This window comes from Parasteatoda tepidariorum, chromosome 7 (genome assembly GCF_982258835.1).
Source record: "Parasteatoda tepidariorum strain Cologne lab strain chromosome 7, Ptep-v5.0, whole genome shotgun sequence".
Taxonomy (NCBI): domain Eukaryota; kingdom Metazoa; phylum Arthropoda; class Arachnida; order Araneae; family Theridiidae; genus Parasteatoda; species Parasteatoda tepidariorum.
This window is the reverse complement of record NC_141761.1, coordinates 16,209,527-16,227,710: the sequence shown is the minus strand read 5'-3', so window position 1 is coordinate 16,227,710 and position 18,184 is coordinate 16,209,527. Positions and strand designations below refer to the sequence as shown.

The window sequence follows — 18,184 nt, the reverse complement described above, 5'->3', positions numbered from 1 at the left end:
TCGCTATTTTTGTGATTTTTCCTTAATTTATGATAACCAGTGTATTTGTATTGTATTATCTCTGTGTTGTATGCGAATCTCTCGACGTTCACATGGGTCACTAGTCATAACAACTGCAACTTTATTAACAGTTGGAACATTATATGTGCCTGCGTGCTCTCCATAGGGCACTTTGTCTGCATTAATAACAATGGCGTAGTTGTCGTTTTGCAGTCTGTTGGAAAGAGTCTTGAACAATCGTATCAATTGGTTATGGTTTTGCAAGAACGTTTCCAAAATGTCCACAATTTCTCGTTCCTCCATCTGCTCTATATGGTTGTATACGCATCGTGTATGAGTTTGTTGCTCCTCATCGCCCATAAAGTAAATTTGTAAGAATTTTGGATCGACATTAGGCATTGGAAGCAATGAACCAATTTGGTGGTACACTTGACCTTGAATCTTAAATGTAGATTCAAAATTACGACCATCCTCATTATGAACAATTTTTGTTGCTCCAAATGATGTCATTTGAAAGCAAGAATTGAATTTACGAATTTTCCACAAAAACAATTTCGATTGAGATGCGGTTCCAGCTAATAATGTTTTCAAAGGTTCCGGTGGTGGATTTAACGGTGAAAGTGAAATTTTTCCAGATGCGCAACATAAACCAGCTGATTCACCTTTGTACTTTAAAGCATGACAATATTGACACTCGTTGTCCATATTACCGATTAAAATTAATGCATGTGACGAATGTGATGGACCTAAGTTACCAACGAAAACAGAGAAACGTAATGTTATGCAAGATAATCGAGCGAATGCAAGATAATCGAGCATTGATACGAGCATCACTTAATCGTCTTGCGTTTGAATGTGATCCTGAAATATATGTGTATCAAAACAAACTAAAAAAAATATTTACAGAAAAACAAAAGTTTTATGACTTTTATTATTTTTATGCTAGTGAGAACCAAAACAATATGGAAATGAATGAGGGAAAACTGGGTCCTACCACGTGATTTCCCGGCCAATAAAAATGTAGCGTTAAACGCTTAACGCTTTCTTGTTAGAAGTCGCATAAGAAGTATAACTTTTAAGAAGTAGAATTTTTCCCACTCAATAAAAAATTCATTAAAAAAACAATTGAAATTGGACCGAATTGTGAATCTAAACCATTCTCGAATCCTTCTGAAAGTACACAGAAAATTTCATTTTAAATCGGTCCAGTCGTTTAGGAGGAGTTCCGTGACAAACACACGCACAGAAGAAATATATATATAAAGATGTAGCTTTTTTTTGTTCTTGAAAATGTATGTAACATGCTAGTGTAACACTATAATGTTTTGCTCTATTCCATGCAGATTTCTTTTTACGGTTAGGATTTATAAAATAAATAGCAGATGCTAGTTTACAAGGTGTATCAATTGCTATTTATAATTATGTCTGGTGTTGAAGTCTGTTTTGCGTTGTATTTCAAAAGATGATTCTCATCCAGGTATATTAAAAAGTCAATTTGAAAGAAAATATATGCATAGAAATATAAAAATAATACTTTTAAAAAGGATTCATTCCCAGATAGAGGTATATTTTTACTCAGCGAAAGCCTTTCAATGTAAACCTTCTAACCTTAACTAGATCTGTGACACTATTCTACGCACATTACCCTAATCGAAAACCTTGAAAAACAATATAAAAACCTTAAATCGAGGTTGACTTAGGGTTTTCAATCCTTTAATAAAGCTAGTCTCAAGGTTAAAATAATTTTAAATCTAGGTAATTACAAGGTTTCATTTAGCAACGACTTGTATGCTCAGATAAAATTCACCTTCTCTTGAAATTTTAATAGACAATGCAATCTGACGCTACTGTGACATCAGCTATTAAAACGTCATTATGGACCTAAGTTACCATTTTACCACTTTCTAAAAAAAAGCTTTAAAAACTAATTTTCAATCCTTTTAGGAGGATGAAAGGTTTGAAAATTCCTTTGAAGAAAAGGTTTTTAGTACAAACATTTTCGTGACAATAAAATGAAAATTTTCAAAACAAGGTTATGGGGATTTAGTCCGAAACAAGATACTCTCAGATGAACTTAGTTTTACAATGAAGAAATCTTTGGTGTCACATTAAAAAGTGAGCGTTGTAATTGAAGTCAAATTTAACGAATCATTAAGAAGAAACAAATTTATAATGTGGTGTAACTACCACTATAAATAATAAATACCAATTCACTAGTATATAAGATATGTTAACTTGATTCTATCAGGAGGTACCTTTTGATAGATGAAGGTTGACATAGTCTAAGATTAAATTCCCCCACATTGGTGACCCGGACGTGATAAGAAATTGTCAATATTGATAGATGAATCCACATTAAACAGTTGATTTGCCTAAAAAAATATACTGCTAAAAAAAAAAATCCGGTGAAGTAAATAAAGTTTCCCGGTTAATAAATAATAATGAGCGAAATGCTAGAAAAAAAATAATAATAGCGAAAAGCTATAAAAAAAAAAAAGATGGGAAAAAATAGCGAAAAGCTATAATAAAATATAATAACGAGCAAAATGCTTAGAAGGAAAAAATATATATATATATATATAATGAGCAAAAATTGAAGTTAATAAATAAAACAGCATTAATCAACTACTGGTATCTGTTCATCGAATTCTATCACAGATAAAATTCTGGAAGGGGAGTAATGTGGTGTAACTACCACTATAAATAATAAATACCAATTCACTAGTATATAAGACATGTTAACTTGATTCTATCATGAGGTACCTTTTGATAGATGAAGGTTGACATAGTCTAAGATTAAATTCCCCCACAATAGAAATGAATGTAGTATATGGTGAAAAGAGGATGTAACCCAGTATGGATGGGTGGTCTAATGTAAACAATAACAAGCGTCCTTAAACCGGAAGAAATTTAGAAAATTTCCGGTGTATCCCTCCGCTTATGTTATGACTACGAGGCGATGTGTGAACAAGCCTAATATTCTATGCAGTTTTGTTATTGTAATTTGGGTTCAAATCTAAACATAATTGTACCATTCATAAGAGCTTTCAGAAATGTATTGATTCTCAGCGGTCATAAGGCCAAAAAAAATTTTGGAAAGTTAATATCTCATTGTGAATAATTCTTAAGGTTTGCCATGTTTTGTATTTTATCCCTTATTTGGCTACATTTTAATAAAATGTCGCCAAAAATATCTTTTTAGGTTAGCCCAATTAGAAAATATTCTAATGATTACAATATTAATATGATAATGCTGAAGTTTAAAGGCTGAAAGAAAGAACTCGGTACATGTGAAATACTGCAAAAGATATGATGCAATAATGTGATGGCGCGTTTTTTCAATCTGCGGCATAAAAATATATCGGAAGCAGTAACCCGGAAGTCTTGAAAGAGCAATTTTAACACTAGCGCCACCACCCTTAGCTTTACACGATCACCTATCCATAATATACCTCAATCGCAAGGAGAAACCCCAACGGAATCAAGTAGGGAAACTCTTCTTTCTCATAAATCGTCTCAACAAAGTGCCGATTTGCAAAATGAAAATAATCAAAATATTATATGTGTCAGCAATGTCCGTTCTGAAAGGAGAAAAAAGTAAAATATCCACGAAAGCGCCTTTAAAGGACCGTCAAAGTTATGGCCAGGCGATAAATATTCCGAGTGGAAAATAGCTACTTCTTTCGATATTTTTCGAATTAATTGAGAGGTCTAAGTAGGAAAAAAGAATCAAATGTGTGTATACAATTGAAAATGTCGTTAATAACAAAATTCACAAAGCCCGACTGGTTGAATCTGGTTTTAATCAAATAAGAAAAGTTGATTAATCTGAATCGTATTCGCGCGTGGTAAATACTGAATCATTCAGGTTATTATTTGCTTTAGCAGCAAAATTAGATTTTTATTGGTTAAATTTTTTGATATTTAAACTACATATTTATAGGGTGATATTGATGAAACTGTATAGGTGGGGAAATACCTCCAGGGTTTAAAGATAAACTTGGTAAAAATAAAGTATTTGTCCTTTACCTCAATCTGGTAGAAATCTGCATATAAAGTTAAAAAATGAACTTAAAAAGATCACTCAACTTGCATTTGATAATTGAGTGTTTACTAAAATTAATGGTAATGATTTTTTCGCAATTTGTGTGTACTTAAATGATTTGACCCCATTTAACAAGATATATCTTTTGAACCAATCAAACATTTCAAAACTCTTTTAGTTTATGAAATTGTGATAAATAACCAGTTACAAAAGCAATGCCTGGTCTATTTGCTAAATATAAACTACGATTTCCTGATTATCCGTCTGATCTACTAAATCATCAGTGGAATTAAAACATGTATCCTCGCCTTTAGTTATGGAATTATTTACTTTGTTACAATTTTTTCATTAACGATTCAATGTAATGCGATGAATCAATGCCCTTCTTACTGAAAAGAATCATAAGTTCAAATGTTTGATTTAGTTTTGACGTGAATCAGGAATCAGGTGAACCGCATCCAGCTTCACCGACCTCATGTGTAGACGGCTAACCCTAAAAGTTTCCATGGTTTTCCTCTTCGCAGATGCTGGTTAGTTCAAATTACTTGATCTTCTGGATTGGATTTAAATTGACAAGGCGTTGAACGTAAGTAGTCCTAAAAAATAGAGTCGGCTGTTCAACGACGGTTATAAAATAAAATAAAAAATATGAAAACAGAAGCGCAAATGGAAAATCGTGAGAGCTGATGAAAAAATTATATGTTTTCGTTATTTTGTTTTCCTGTTTTTTAATATTGGTCCAATTTTATTTCTATCATAATTATGAACTCTCGAGACTTTTCTCAGTTTATATTTAAAATATTTTTATTAGCGTTGTTTAATGATCCTATTTAATTGAAAACAAAAGTTCTTTTGAAAAACTGCTTTATTTCAATATCAAAAAATATATATATATTAAATCAAGTTATTAAACAAAATCTTTACCACAAACGATTTTAAATTTGGTGAGTAGATTCAGTATTGATGTCTTGCTTTAAAAGCATATTTTAAAGTAATTTCCTAAACCAGTTTAAGGAATTCACTACATTTTTGAAAGTAATAGGGTAGCTAAACTCTTCATTGAAAAATAACTGTCATAAGCGAATAAAAACAGGTAAGCAATTCTCTATCGAATTTTTTTAACATATTCATCAGTACTTAAGTAAAAATTCTTATTATTTATATATTAAATTTACTGTGATTTTAACCAAAGATAAGCCTTATATTAAGCAAATTTACAGATTTGCGAATTAAAAACAGTTGAAAATTTTTTTTCCTACACGTTATTTCATCAGGTTATAAACAAATTTCATAAACCTGACCTTGAAACACTAAGATTAATTGAATAATGAAGCCAATGATATTCTCTTAGTATATTATGCATTCGACAAAACACCTCAAAAAACTTTTATTTGAGTTTTTTCTAAAACTTAACGAGAGCTACGGACACAAACACTTTATGTAAGAATTTCAAGAAGTAAGGATTTTACATATAATATTCAAATTAAAATAGTAAAATATACCAGAAAAATTTTAAATCCAATGTTTTCGTAAGTTAAAAGAAAACAGATACTATAAAGCGAAATCGCAAAAAACCCTTTCCATTTAATATTTTTTAAATACAAATTTCATATTCTTTAAAAAATATAAAATATTTTCTATAAATTTACTAAGATTTAAAGTTAAAGCAATACTGTGCCGTGTGTACATAAAAATATATTTAAATGAATAATAAATTATAAAAATGAAATTTTTAAACACCAAAATTTTTTGAATGTTAGATTGTAAGTTATTTCAAAGCATTTAAATAAAAAAACAACAACTTTTAAATACTATTTTTATTCTATATTCTGCACGTTCTATGTTTTCTACGTTCTGCTTCTACGTTTTTTTTAAACATATTGAGTATTTCTAATATTAAATTGCAGATTTTTTCTTTGTATTTATTTTTTTTAAAAAATAAAAGAAAATATAAAAATGATTTGCAAAATTTTTAAAAAAGAAATAAATTAAAACAAAGAAACTAATAAAATACTTTTTAATGCTTCATTACAATTCATTAATTTACGATTTTTCTAAGAAACGAAAACTGAAAAAAAAAAAAAACTTTACCATACTTAGCAGGAAAGCAGGGCTCGAAAAACCGCCCGTCCTCGGCGGTCAAAAATTCCCCGCGGACAAGGAATTTCTCGAATCCGACGTCCATTTTCAATTTTTGTTATCTTACAAGAGTCTACCGCCTCACCTCTAATCTAGAAATACTGCGCATGGTGGATCTCTGTCTGCGAGTACTGCAGCTGTTGAAAGGGGCTTTTCAGCAATGAAATTAGAAAAAAACACATTACTTACTGGTCTTAATAAATTGAGTTATTTTGAAAAACATTTTCAAGAGTTTCTTTAGTAAATAGCCTTTTTCATTTTAATATTTGAAGGTATACTCATAAAAAAATTAACTTATAATAGCTAAATTGACAAGGAGATGGTGAAAAGTTGCCAGCGATCGTTTCTAATAGATTTAAGAGGAGTGGCACATAAGTGATCCCCATGAGCGGGGTGAGAAAGTGCCACTAAGAAAAAATTAAATCTCCCCTCCATGATATCTTAGAATCATTTTTAGTATGTGAATTGAAAGCTGTGTAATTATGTTGCATTAAATAATCAACCCGATAGGTGAAAAATTAGAGGAAATATGACACGAAAACGTCAAAAAATGGCACACCCCGTTTGACGGCGCATATTAAAGAAACTTTGAAATTCCAAATTTTAAGGTACTAAGTTTGTATACACAACTGGTTGAGAAACAAATTATATTTTCCCTCAGTTTTATTGAAAGTATATTTGGTAACTCTCATTTAAATTCATTCTTTATGGATATGTCGTCATATTTTAATTTTTCTCACAGAATTTGTTTTAAATGATTCAATCTAAAAAACTTACAGATGAACTAGGGGTTTTATAGCCGGTCGTAAGCTTTTACTGACATTTGGTTGTTCTTTCAAACATAGTATTTTATTTACTGTAATATATGTATGTCTACACAAAATGTAAAATTTTTGAAGCAAAATAACTTTTAAAAAACTTCAGTAAAATTTAAATGTCAAATTACTTTGGATTTACTCACTACGGTTATAGCTGTGATAAAAAGTAGAAAAATCATTTTAAAAGTGCTTCTTTTATATGGTTTGCTACTTCAAATTTATTCAATTTAAATTTGTAGCAAATTTTGATATGATATACACTCTATAACAAAAAAATCGATGCACCAAGGAGTTGTCCGATTGAAACGAAAATTGGTGGATGGGAATAACAATGTACAGAATAGTAAATGATTAAAATTTCAGAACAATTGAATAATTTATTGCAGAGTTACAGTAACAAGTTCAATAAGGTGTTGACCCGCGTCTAGCCTGGATATAAGCTGCCACACGGCGTGGCATAGACCGATAAAGCTTCCGGACGGTCTCTTGCGGTATTTCCTGCCAAATTCGATCCAATTGTCGAACTTGGTTATCAACATTCCGTGCCAGATGCCTGCGCCTTCCCATCATATCCCAGACATGCTCGATGGGAGAGAGATCTGGTAAGCCAAGGAAGAGTTTGAAAAGCTTGCAGACAGTTCATAGCAACACGCGCCGTATGTGGTCTGGCATTGTCCTGCTGAAAAACCAGCCAAGGGCGCTGCAAAAGGAACGGTAGCAAAACAGGTCTTAGGATGTCGTACCGTTGTGCAGTAAGTGTACCTCTAATGACGACCAAAGGGCTGTCAAAGGAAATGAGGTGCATAATAATCAACAATTATCTTGAATTGAAAGCATAAAGATAGCAGTGCAGGAAAATATTTTAAAATTAGGGACACAAAATTTTTTACAGAAAAACAATACCTTTATGACTTATTAATTTTATGATGACAACCAAGACAATATGAAAATGAATGAGAAAAAACGATCCTACCGCATTATTTTTCGTCCAATAAAAATGCATGAACAATGGAAAATTGTGACACAATCATTAGATTTTTTATATATAGTATAGCGTATCTACCACTACAAAAATACAATTCCAATACCCTAGTATATAAGACATGTTAACTTAATTCTATGTTGTGGCACCTTTTCATAGATAAAGGTCGACATTGTCGATAACACTCACCCCACATTGGTGATCTTTGGTCGAGATGTGAACTCTCCCACCTTGACAGAAACTCCCACGTCGATTTAAACACACCTACTTCGACGGATTCCCCATTGAGCAGTTGACTTGCTACTTGTGATGGCGACATTATCCACCTACTTGCTACTCAGTCTCGTTCACACACACTGTCAGCCTGTATACACTCGACTGCTAATGGCAACACAGGAGCGACTACTACCATGAACTCAATACTGCTCTCACGATCAACAGTGATCTTAAGACTGAAAAATACAGCTACTTTGCCTTACAGCAGCAAGTAAATTTTTTTTTCTCTTGAAGGAAAAAAAATAAATAACTGGCCATTTTTTTTTTATCTATACAAACATGTGGGTCAGTAAAAAAAAAAAAAAAAAAAAAAAAAAAAAAAAAAAAAAGAAAGAAAGAAAGAAAAATTAATATAACTTTATTGATAAATTTATACAAAGACCAAAAAAATACTCAGATACAATTATAAGTAAACATAACATTGAGCACATTTATAGTTTTAAAAATTGTCGAAGCAAATATTCAGAATGCAACAGCTATAATTACATATATTAAAAACCAGACACGTCAGTAGGTTTTTTTTTTATTTATTCCAAATACAAGTGTGCACTTCATTAAAAAAAGAACTCTAAATAATATAAGATTTCAAGACATTAAAAAGTTCATTATAACACTCAAAGATGACATTTTTTTTTAAATATAGATTGAAATACATAACTATGAAAGTGCTACCAAATAATATAATATATATATATAAGAAGGGCTTTCAAAAGGCCTTTTCTGATTACTTTTTCTTTTTGTTGCTTTCCTGAAAGGAAAAAAAAACAAACATTTTTTTTTAATACAAGGATAACACATTTTTCTTAACATAGACTAACTAAATTTAATTAAGTGCGCAAAGACCATCACCTCCCAGAAGAAAGGCCTTAGCTTGGATCAATTTAATAGTCCGACATAACAAGGTGTGTAGGTTTCAACATAAAATAAGCATAGAATCTAAATACAGTGTGTATCTGCTACACTTTAGATTTTCAATTCCATGACTTTTCAAGACTAATTCCAAGAATTTTTCATGACTTAACTAAGTTAATATTTTCTCCGACAAAAACACAACAAATTTAAAAAAGCATTATAATAACATTCATTCATTGAAATGATAGGTATAACCAAAACTGTTATACTTGGCATCTTCATATTTATAGATTTTAAATTTAAAAAATAATGTAAAGAAAGAGTTGAAGCAATAAAATAGCTGAAAAAAAAAATCTTTTTTTCTGTATATTCTAAAGATACTTTTTTTGTTCATCAGAAAGAAACACTCCTGACTTTTCTGCTCTATTTTCCCTTCACAGAAGCTTAAAAGATAATTCGTTCTTATGTTTTTTCTTTCATTTTTCGAAAGAACACCATAATTTTTTGAGAACACCAAAAAAACATTTTATATTTTAATAAAATATAACATTAAAACATTCAAATGTGACGCATAATTTTTACAATTCACCAGAGTTGACAAGACTGAATGGATTAATCCACGGTTTAAACAGCCCTATCCAAAACCTATTCACTCAAATTATGTCACAATTTTAAAAATAAAAGGTTATTTTTTAAACAAGAAACAAAATGAAGACAAGTTTTTGTTTTATTAAAAAAAGTTTGTTATTATTTTTAATATTGCATTGTATATTCTTATGCAAAAACACAATTTATCAGTATTAAAAGCATATCAATTCATATTTAAAGGTATTTAAACTTAGTTATTCAATGAATTATGCAGCTTCAAAAGTTATAAATCTTTTCCTATAATTAAGTTAAAGCAAATTGTAAAAAAAAGTATCAAATATATATTAATCTATGTAATTATTATGCGTACAATGGTTACACATAAGATGTTTACCAATGTTCCTGGACACTTTAAGACAGTCAAGCCCACATGTCCTGTCCAAAACCAGTTTAGGACATCTAAAATCCTGGATACGTGATATCTAAATAAATTATTCTTTAGTTTTTCTTTGAACAAAATTTGCTTGGATTTATGGTTTATTTCTTAAACAAGATTTTGAATTGCTGATTTAAAAGTTCGTTGCATTTTTATTTTTAACAGTTTTAATCACAAAAGAGTTTAATTTAAAGTAATATTTAATTAAAAACTCAGAACAATATTAATAATCAATTTTTCACATAAAACTGAAAGCAAAATACAAGTTCTTAATAAATTTAACTCAGTTAAATTTTATTGTTTTTAAACAACAGCTATCTCTTGTTTAATTGTGTAAATTATCTTGTATTCTAAAAGTTAAGTAGTGTTTCACTCATAATTAACAAAATAATTCGTTAATATAAAAATTTAAATGTATAGTTTAATATTTTTCTGTGAAAATGATTTTTTTTTTTGATACATGACATCTTAGAATCATTTTTAATATGTGAATTGAAAGCTAAGATGTGTAATTATGTTGCATTAAATATTCAACCTGATAGGTGAAAAATTAGAGGAAACATGACACGAAAATGTCAAAAAATGGCACATAGTCACCCCGTATATGTACATGCAGTAAATGTTTAACAGTAAACAGACTGTAATTCTGTTGTCAGTATGTTGCTTTCAGATTGAATTTGGTTGGCTTTCCTTTAAAAAAAAATAAGTTTTTAAATATAGAACATATGAAAATAAACAAGTGAAAAGCTAGGAGGGAACAGAATACTTTTTACTCAATTTCTAGTTTTTTTCCTTTAACTACCTTGACATTGTAAACTATTTAGATCAGTGGTTCCAAAACTTTTTTGACCCATGGATCCCTTTTTAGAGTCAAAACTTTCCCACGGATCCACAAGTGAAAAACTGCATATATGTACAGTATAAAAATTACAAATTAAAAAAAAAAACCATTTTGTTGAAGAACTACTTATTGAAATTATATCTTTTGATAAAATAAAAAAATTAATGACTTGGACGAACGTGATGAGATTTTAAGAGTATTTATGTCAGGCACAATATTTGTGGGCACTAATTTCTAATCATTTATTTATTTTACTTTTTTGTGATGAGGTTCATTACGGCACTGAAACTGAGAGAACAATATCCTCTTCCCAATTTTGTTCACACAGAAAAAGTTTTGCAACAAACGCAGTTTTGAGATTTTAATTTTGATTAAATTTAATTGTTCATCTAGTAGTTTCGTTAAGTTTGGCAAATGTACTGAAAATACATTCGCTGCAGCTTGTTTTAAGTTAGTCAGAAAACCTCCTACCATTGACGGAGCACCCTCAGTAGCTACAGAAATGATATTAGTCAAGGGTATAGCTTTCACCGTTCGCATCGCTTTCCAAACATTTAGCAAATTACAATTAGGGATGTAACGAATATTCAGCCACTATTCGGTATTCGGCCCTTTTGCCGAATATTCGGTCTAGCCGAATACAGAAGTTATTCGGCTGAATATGAATATCATTAGATATTTGGATGAATAAATTCATAATAATAAAGATTTTTAATGTGCTTTTAAATAATGTGTGATCAAATGTGCTTTTAAATATATTTAATCATGAAGAGTCACATTTCACTGCATTAATTATTAGAAAATCTAAAATTTACTCAATTTAAGTTGTATAATACATAAGTGTATTTAATAATGTTACATAAATAAAAACATTTTCTTGTTGCAAATTTATCATTATATGTATTTAACCAAGCATTGGAATCTTTTACATTAAAATACAAATATATATAGTTTGCTAAATAGAAGTGTGAATACTATCTGAATCGGCAATTAAAATTTATTTGTGATTCCTTTAATAATATATACTTATCAATAATATGCACTAGAAATATATGATTATATAATTATTTATTATAAATGTAAAACACTAGTTATCCATTTAATGGATGTCTTGATACTTAGAGAAACAAGCTACATGAGATATATGGTTTACAGGTATAAAAAATCATTTATCATTGTAAAGTCTGAAATTATGATGCAAGAACAATATTTTTTCAGCATTTATAGGAAGAAGTCTGTTTTGTTTGGTTTCATATATATTGCCAGCTTCAGAAAATAAACGCTCACTGTATACTGTACTTGCAGGAACTGAAAGATATTTTCTTGCTAAATTTGCAAGTCTTGGAAAGTTTTCAGCATTTGCTTTCCACCAATTAAGTGGACACTCCATCCTACCTATTCGAGGTTTATCAAAATAGGAATTTACCTCCAATAATTTATCCATTGAATTTTCTTCTGTATTTGTCGTGTTCTGCAATGACGAATGCTTTATTTCTGTAAAGCAATCCCAAAACGAAGAGGGTTTCTCCTCAGCGATTCTAACATCTGTAGCTGTTGTGTTGTTAACTGCACAATCGATGTCCATAGTTTCCAAAAATACTTTTAAAACAAAAGAATGAACTGGGAGAACTGGTTTCACAACAAACAATTTCATTCCTTCAGGCTTACTGACCAGTAGGGAGTCACAAACTTTCCACAATAAAACCTGCTTGACCCCCTTACTGACCTGTTTGACACTTACTAAGGGCTATCTCATTGTGAATTATGGGGGACAGTAAACAATATGAGGGGCTTGTTAACTTTGAAAGTAGGAGAAATGTTTCACTGGGTAGTAAGTAGAAGTGAAGAATATTTATATTTTAATGTAAATAACTTAACATCCTGAATTAAAGAAAATTAATCTGTTAATTGATTTTAAAAAATTGACATAAGTTTTTAGTTTTCTGGGTTTTAATAATTTTTCTGGCAAAAAAAAATAAATTTAAAAATACATTTAACAGTAGTAATGAGTTCTTATTTTAAATAAAATATATAAATTACAAGTATAATTAGTTAAAATATGCTATTATTAATTATTTAGATTTGTGAAAGCCTTATTTTAAATATTTTAATGCCAACAATATTACAAAAAATACATCCAGTTGTTAATTTTTTTTTTAAATATAGAAACAATTATACAAATGTTAATATATTTATTTCATTTTTAATTTCAAATTTGAAAATTATTTAATTACAAAATTAAAATTTCAAAAGTGAAACTTTTTATAAGTTCTTAATTTTCTGGGTTTTAATAATTTTTCTGACAAAAAAGAAAGTTAAGAATACATTTAACAGCAGTAATGAGTTCTTATTTTGAATAAAATAGCATATAAATTACAAGTATAACGATAACTAGAATATGCTATTATTAATTATTTAGATTTATAAAAGCCATATTGCCTTGTTATTGCAATCAAGATATTTAAATTATTACAAAAAATAAATCAAGTTGTTAAAAGTTTTTTAAATATACAAAGATTAAAAAAGCAATTTTGTTAATATTTATTTCATTTTTAATTTAAAATTTGAAAATTACTTTAATTACAAAATTACAATCAAAAGAGAAATTTTTAAAAAGTAAGTATTTGGCCACCGAATATTTGATTTTAAAAAATTGACATATAAGTTTAGTTTTCTGGGTTTTAATAATTTTTCTGGCAAAAAAAAAAATTTAAAAATACATTTAACAGTAGTAATGAGTTCTTATTTTAAATAAAATATATAAATTACAAGTATAATTAGTTAAAATATGCTATTATTAATTATTTAGATTTGTGAAAGCCTTATTGTTGGCATCAAAATATTTAAAATATTACAAAAAATACATCAAGTTAATTTTTTTTTTAAAATATAGAAAGTTTAAAAAAGCAAATGCTAATATTTATTTCATTTTTAATTTAAAATCAAAATTACAATCAAAAGAGAAATTTTTAAAAAGTAAGTATTCGGCCACCAAATATTTAAGCGAATTCTGTTGCATGATTAGCTTATAATTTTCATGTGAATATTGATGAGTACGAGGGAAATTGTAATTTGTGACTCGAAAGTTACTTAATTTAGAACAACTATGCGTAATTCATAAATCACTTTGATGAGCATTGCAAGCGTTAATTCTTCAATCCTTCTAATACCATATAAACTACTTGAATGAGAATTGTGATGCATGATTCTGAAATTACTTAAATACGTATCATGTTACATAATTCAGAAATAACTAATTGAAATCATAATGTGTGTTTGATAAATCATTTTAATTTGAATCATGATGTGTGATTTTCAAAATACCTTAATACGAATCCTGATGAGTAATTTGAAAATCATTAAGCAACATTGGATATATGCTTCATTAATCACTTTCATTTGAATGCCAATTCGTAGAACATTTTATATGAATTCCGATGCATAAATCAAAAATCAGTTTAATGTGAATCACGATTTTTATTCATAATTCATGATATCTAGAACTAAATTTCATTTATTAGCAGTAAAAAACTAAATGTTAATGATCTTTCTTATAAAAATTAAAAAAATTAAAAAAACAAATAGGATAGCAAAATTAACCTGTCATAATAAGGAAGTTAACACATTGAACATATTTCTAAATCAATGAAACACTAGTTATCATTCAGAAACTATGACTACAAAAACTAAAATTTGGTAGAAATTTCAGCTTTCTAAACATCAGAGATGAACAATAATCTGGTGTGAAAAATTTTGTACCTTCCTTAACCTCTTTTCACTTCAGCAATAAAAATTGCATCTACTAGAATTTCTATAATTTTCGTTTGAAATTATTTATAAATTTTTTTACTGCTTTTTAGTAAGAAAGATAAGTATTTTAATTCCAGAAAAATAAAGCACTTTTTAAGTACCCTATGGCAGAATTCAAGGACTTTTCAGGGCCCTGATTTTTTCACCAAAATTCAAGGTTTTTCAAGTACCATGGGAACTCTGTTGGTTACAAACCACTTAATAATTATAAGCACCCACCTTTATGTATAATTTACTTAGGACGTAAAAATCGCTACTATTTTATTTATCTTAATTTCCATAATAATAAAAACCAATCACAATTTTATTATTTTATATTAAACCTCCCGCAGTCTTCCTGACGTTGTTCAGGGACCCCTAAATCAGTTTTTATTTTTCACGGACCCCTGGGGGTCCATATGGACCACTTTGGAAAACACTGATTTAGATACATACTTTATCGGAATCGTAGCCATTCATAACAACCAACCTAAACAAATAATTATCTTGCACTTTTAAACAATCCAAAATACTGAATTGTGTACAAAGAACTAAAGCAGGGTTTTGGACAGAGCATTTGTGTTTTACTGTCTTTAAGTGACCAAAACCTTGAACAGTGGTAAAAAGTAAAAATTCTATAAGTATATCCACTGTACACATAATAAAAATTTGATACTTTATATACATATTGTTTTAACTTATTAAAGGAAAATAATAAAATAGGAAAAGATTTAGAACTTTTGAAGTTCCACAATTCATTGAACAAAAGTGAATACCTTTATATACGAATAAATATGCTTTTAATACTGATAAATTATGTTTCTGCATAAGGATAAATAATGCAATATTAAAAACAATAATAAACTTTTTTAATAAAACAAAAACTTGTCTTCATTCTGTTTCTTGTTCAAAAATTAACATATTTTTTCACAATATTTCTTTTAAACAATTGTGACATAATTTGAGTGAATAGGTTTTGGACAGTGTGATAATGTTGATTATCACAAGTTTATTTTAATATTTGCTTTAACTTTGTTTTTTCTTAATTTGCTTTAATTTTGTTTTCTTAATTGGCTTTACTTTTATTATCTTAACTCTTAATTTATTATTTACGAGTTATTGCTCTTAACTTCATTTAACGTTCAGCTTATATTTAAATCATTTATCAATTTATAATGCACAGGTTTATTTACTGCATATTTTTTTAATTATTAACTTTTATAGATTTATTGTGTTTTATATTTTAATTATGCAATTGTAATTTATCTATAATTGTCTATTACTGTTTTTTTACTTTTTTCAGTCATGCACTGCCTTAAGAAATTTTCCCCAGTCTTTTCCTTTACCAAGGGTAACTTGATACAATCTTCGCAATCTCTTCGGATGGGACCCCTGCTGACACCTGCGTGGGAGGATTTTGGACCCTTTTTTTTTCGTTGCAGCTGCATTCGCTGGTCAACCGTGAGAAATAGATATATAAGTTTTTTTATGTCTTGTCCCCTTCACCTCGTGACATTTTCCCTTTTTCTCACACAGCATGTGTACTTTTAATTGCGAACCGGACGGTATTCGTTAATTTTAACCTTTAGCCTTTTGACCTCGCGTTCCCGTTCACACGTGGGGGTCGTGATCACGTGTTGGCCATACTGTCCGGTGCTTGCTTGCTTCTTCTATCGGCCAATGGATTCTTGAGGGGTTGAATTTTGCACAGCCCACTTTTTTCTTCATTGGTTTTTGTTTAAGGGGTCCTACCCCTTTTTTCCCTCATTGGCTTTTCAGGAGAGACCCCGAGTTTTCTTAAGGCGTTGCATGACGAAAAAAAACGACACACTCTCTCTTGTTTCATGATTGTTGAATGACAAGATTTTGGTGTGGTTTTTAGTAATGTGAAAACGCCGATATACCTTGCTAAAAGGGTATCTTTTATGTTGAAGATTTGTGCTACTTTTACGAGATAAATTGAGTACAATAAAAATGTTCATGTGAGCTGATGCAAAGTTTGTTAGTTGGTGAACCTTCTCTGTCTCTGATAGTCATAAGAGATAAATAAATGAATTTACCAAAGAAATGAATTTACATGACTCTTTATATGTGTTTTCCATAGTTATTGTGTATCGCTACAGATCGTGGTGTAATCGTCATATAGGGTGAGTAGCCATAATTTACTTAATAGTCAGCACAGATAATATTCAAACTTACAAGAATGTTATTTCCTTATATTTTCATATGCATCATTCATACTAATTGTTCTTGTTTATTAACTTATTTCTAAATCTTGACCCAATGAACCTATTGGGTTATTCGGTGTTCAACAACGCTGGACCACCACTATTCGGCCTACATCAACGCAATTTAACGTATAAATTTTAACTTTACCCTATTCATTTAAATATTAATTTGTTTCAAGTCCTTATGCATTCTTGTGGGTTTGCCTTGCCACACACACACAATTTTCATTGTATTTATTAGATCATGTACTTAAGTTATGAATCAATTGTCTCAAGTTAGTGTTTTAGGCATTATTCTTTCATTAAGTCATTTAAGATTAACCTTGTTTTATTAATCTTAACTTTGATTAATTGTTTTAATTTCATAACTTGTTATTTTCAATTTTTAATTCCTTCATGACTTTAACTAACTTATATAAATTATTAAACTTTAAGAGACAGGACAGTTTAAACCCTGGATTAATCCATTTTGTCCTAAACTTTGCCAACTTAAGTCATATATTACGCTAAAACACTATGAAACAGAATGTTACAAAATTTCTGAAAAAAAAAAAAATCAAAGTTGTTGAAATGTATCATTTTCTAGGAGTGTGACACAAATAAATGAATTATAAACACAAGCAAATTAAAGAATTACTCACTTTATCAGTCAGAATGACAAGAAGATAACGGAATACTTGAATAAGATCAATAAACAAACAGATTGAATGCCTAAAATTTAAATACAAGGAGGATTACTTATGTAAGTATTATAATAATTTAGGGTTCTTACATTTAAAACATAGATTGAATTTAAAAAAAAAAAAAAAAACTCATAACAGTTTTAACAAAACTCCTGTGGATGTGCAGGATGCTACTGAATTCTTGAAGAAAGATTTTTCCTTTTGGAAGTAAAACATTTCAAACTTTCTTTTCCAAAAAAATTTTCAAAAGATTTTATCTTATTTTCAGAATTTTATTCAAAAGATGCCTTTCTCGCACATTGGAGTGGAAAAACAAGATTGTAATTATTTCATTCTGCAGAAATTTTCATTCATTGTTTTTTTTTTTTTTTTTGCAGTTATTGTTATTGATTTCCACACAGTTTTTAAAATCCAATATTTTTAATCTGATATTACAACAACTGAATCTTGAAATGAAAACATACATTTGTAACCCCCTTTTAAACAGTTCGCCGTAGATTTTTTTCC

At 29.1% G+C, this 18,184-nt stretch overlaps 1 protein-coding gene across 1 annotated transcript in view; it reads right to left on the bottom strand.

The window, feature by feature from the left end:
- Positions 1-8,601: 8,601 nt before the first annotated feature.
- Positions 8,602-18,184, bottom strand: part of BI-1 (Bax Inhibitor-1) — a 39,164-nt gene continuing 29,581 nt past the window's right edge. The window contains exons 7-8 of the mRNA XM_087168528.1: positions 17,636-17,705; positions 8,602-9,008 (exon numbers count right to left, since the gene is read on the bottom strand). Coding sequence (XP_087024654.1) covers positions 8,985-9,008; positions 17,636-17,705 — 94 coding nt within the window. The 3' untranslated portion in view covers positions 8,602-8,984. The remainder of the gene's footprint in view (positions 9,009-17,635; positions 17,706-18,184) is intronic.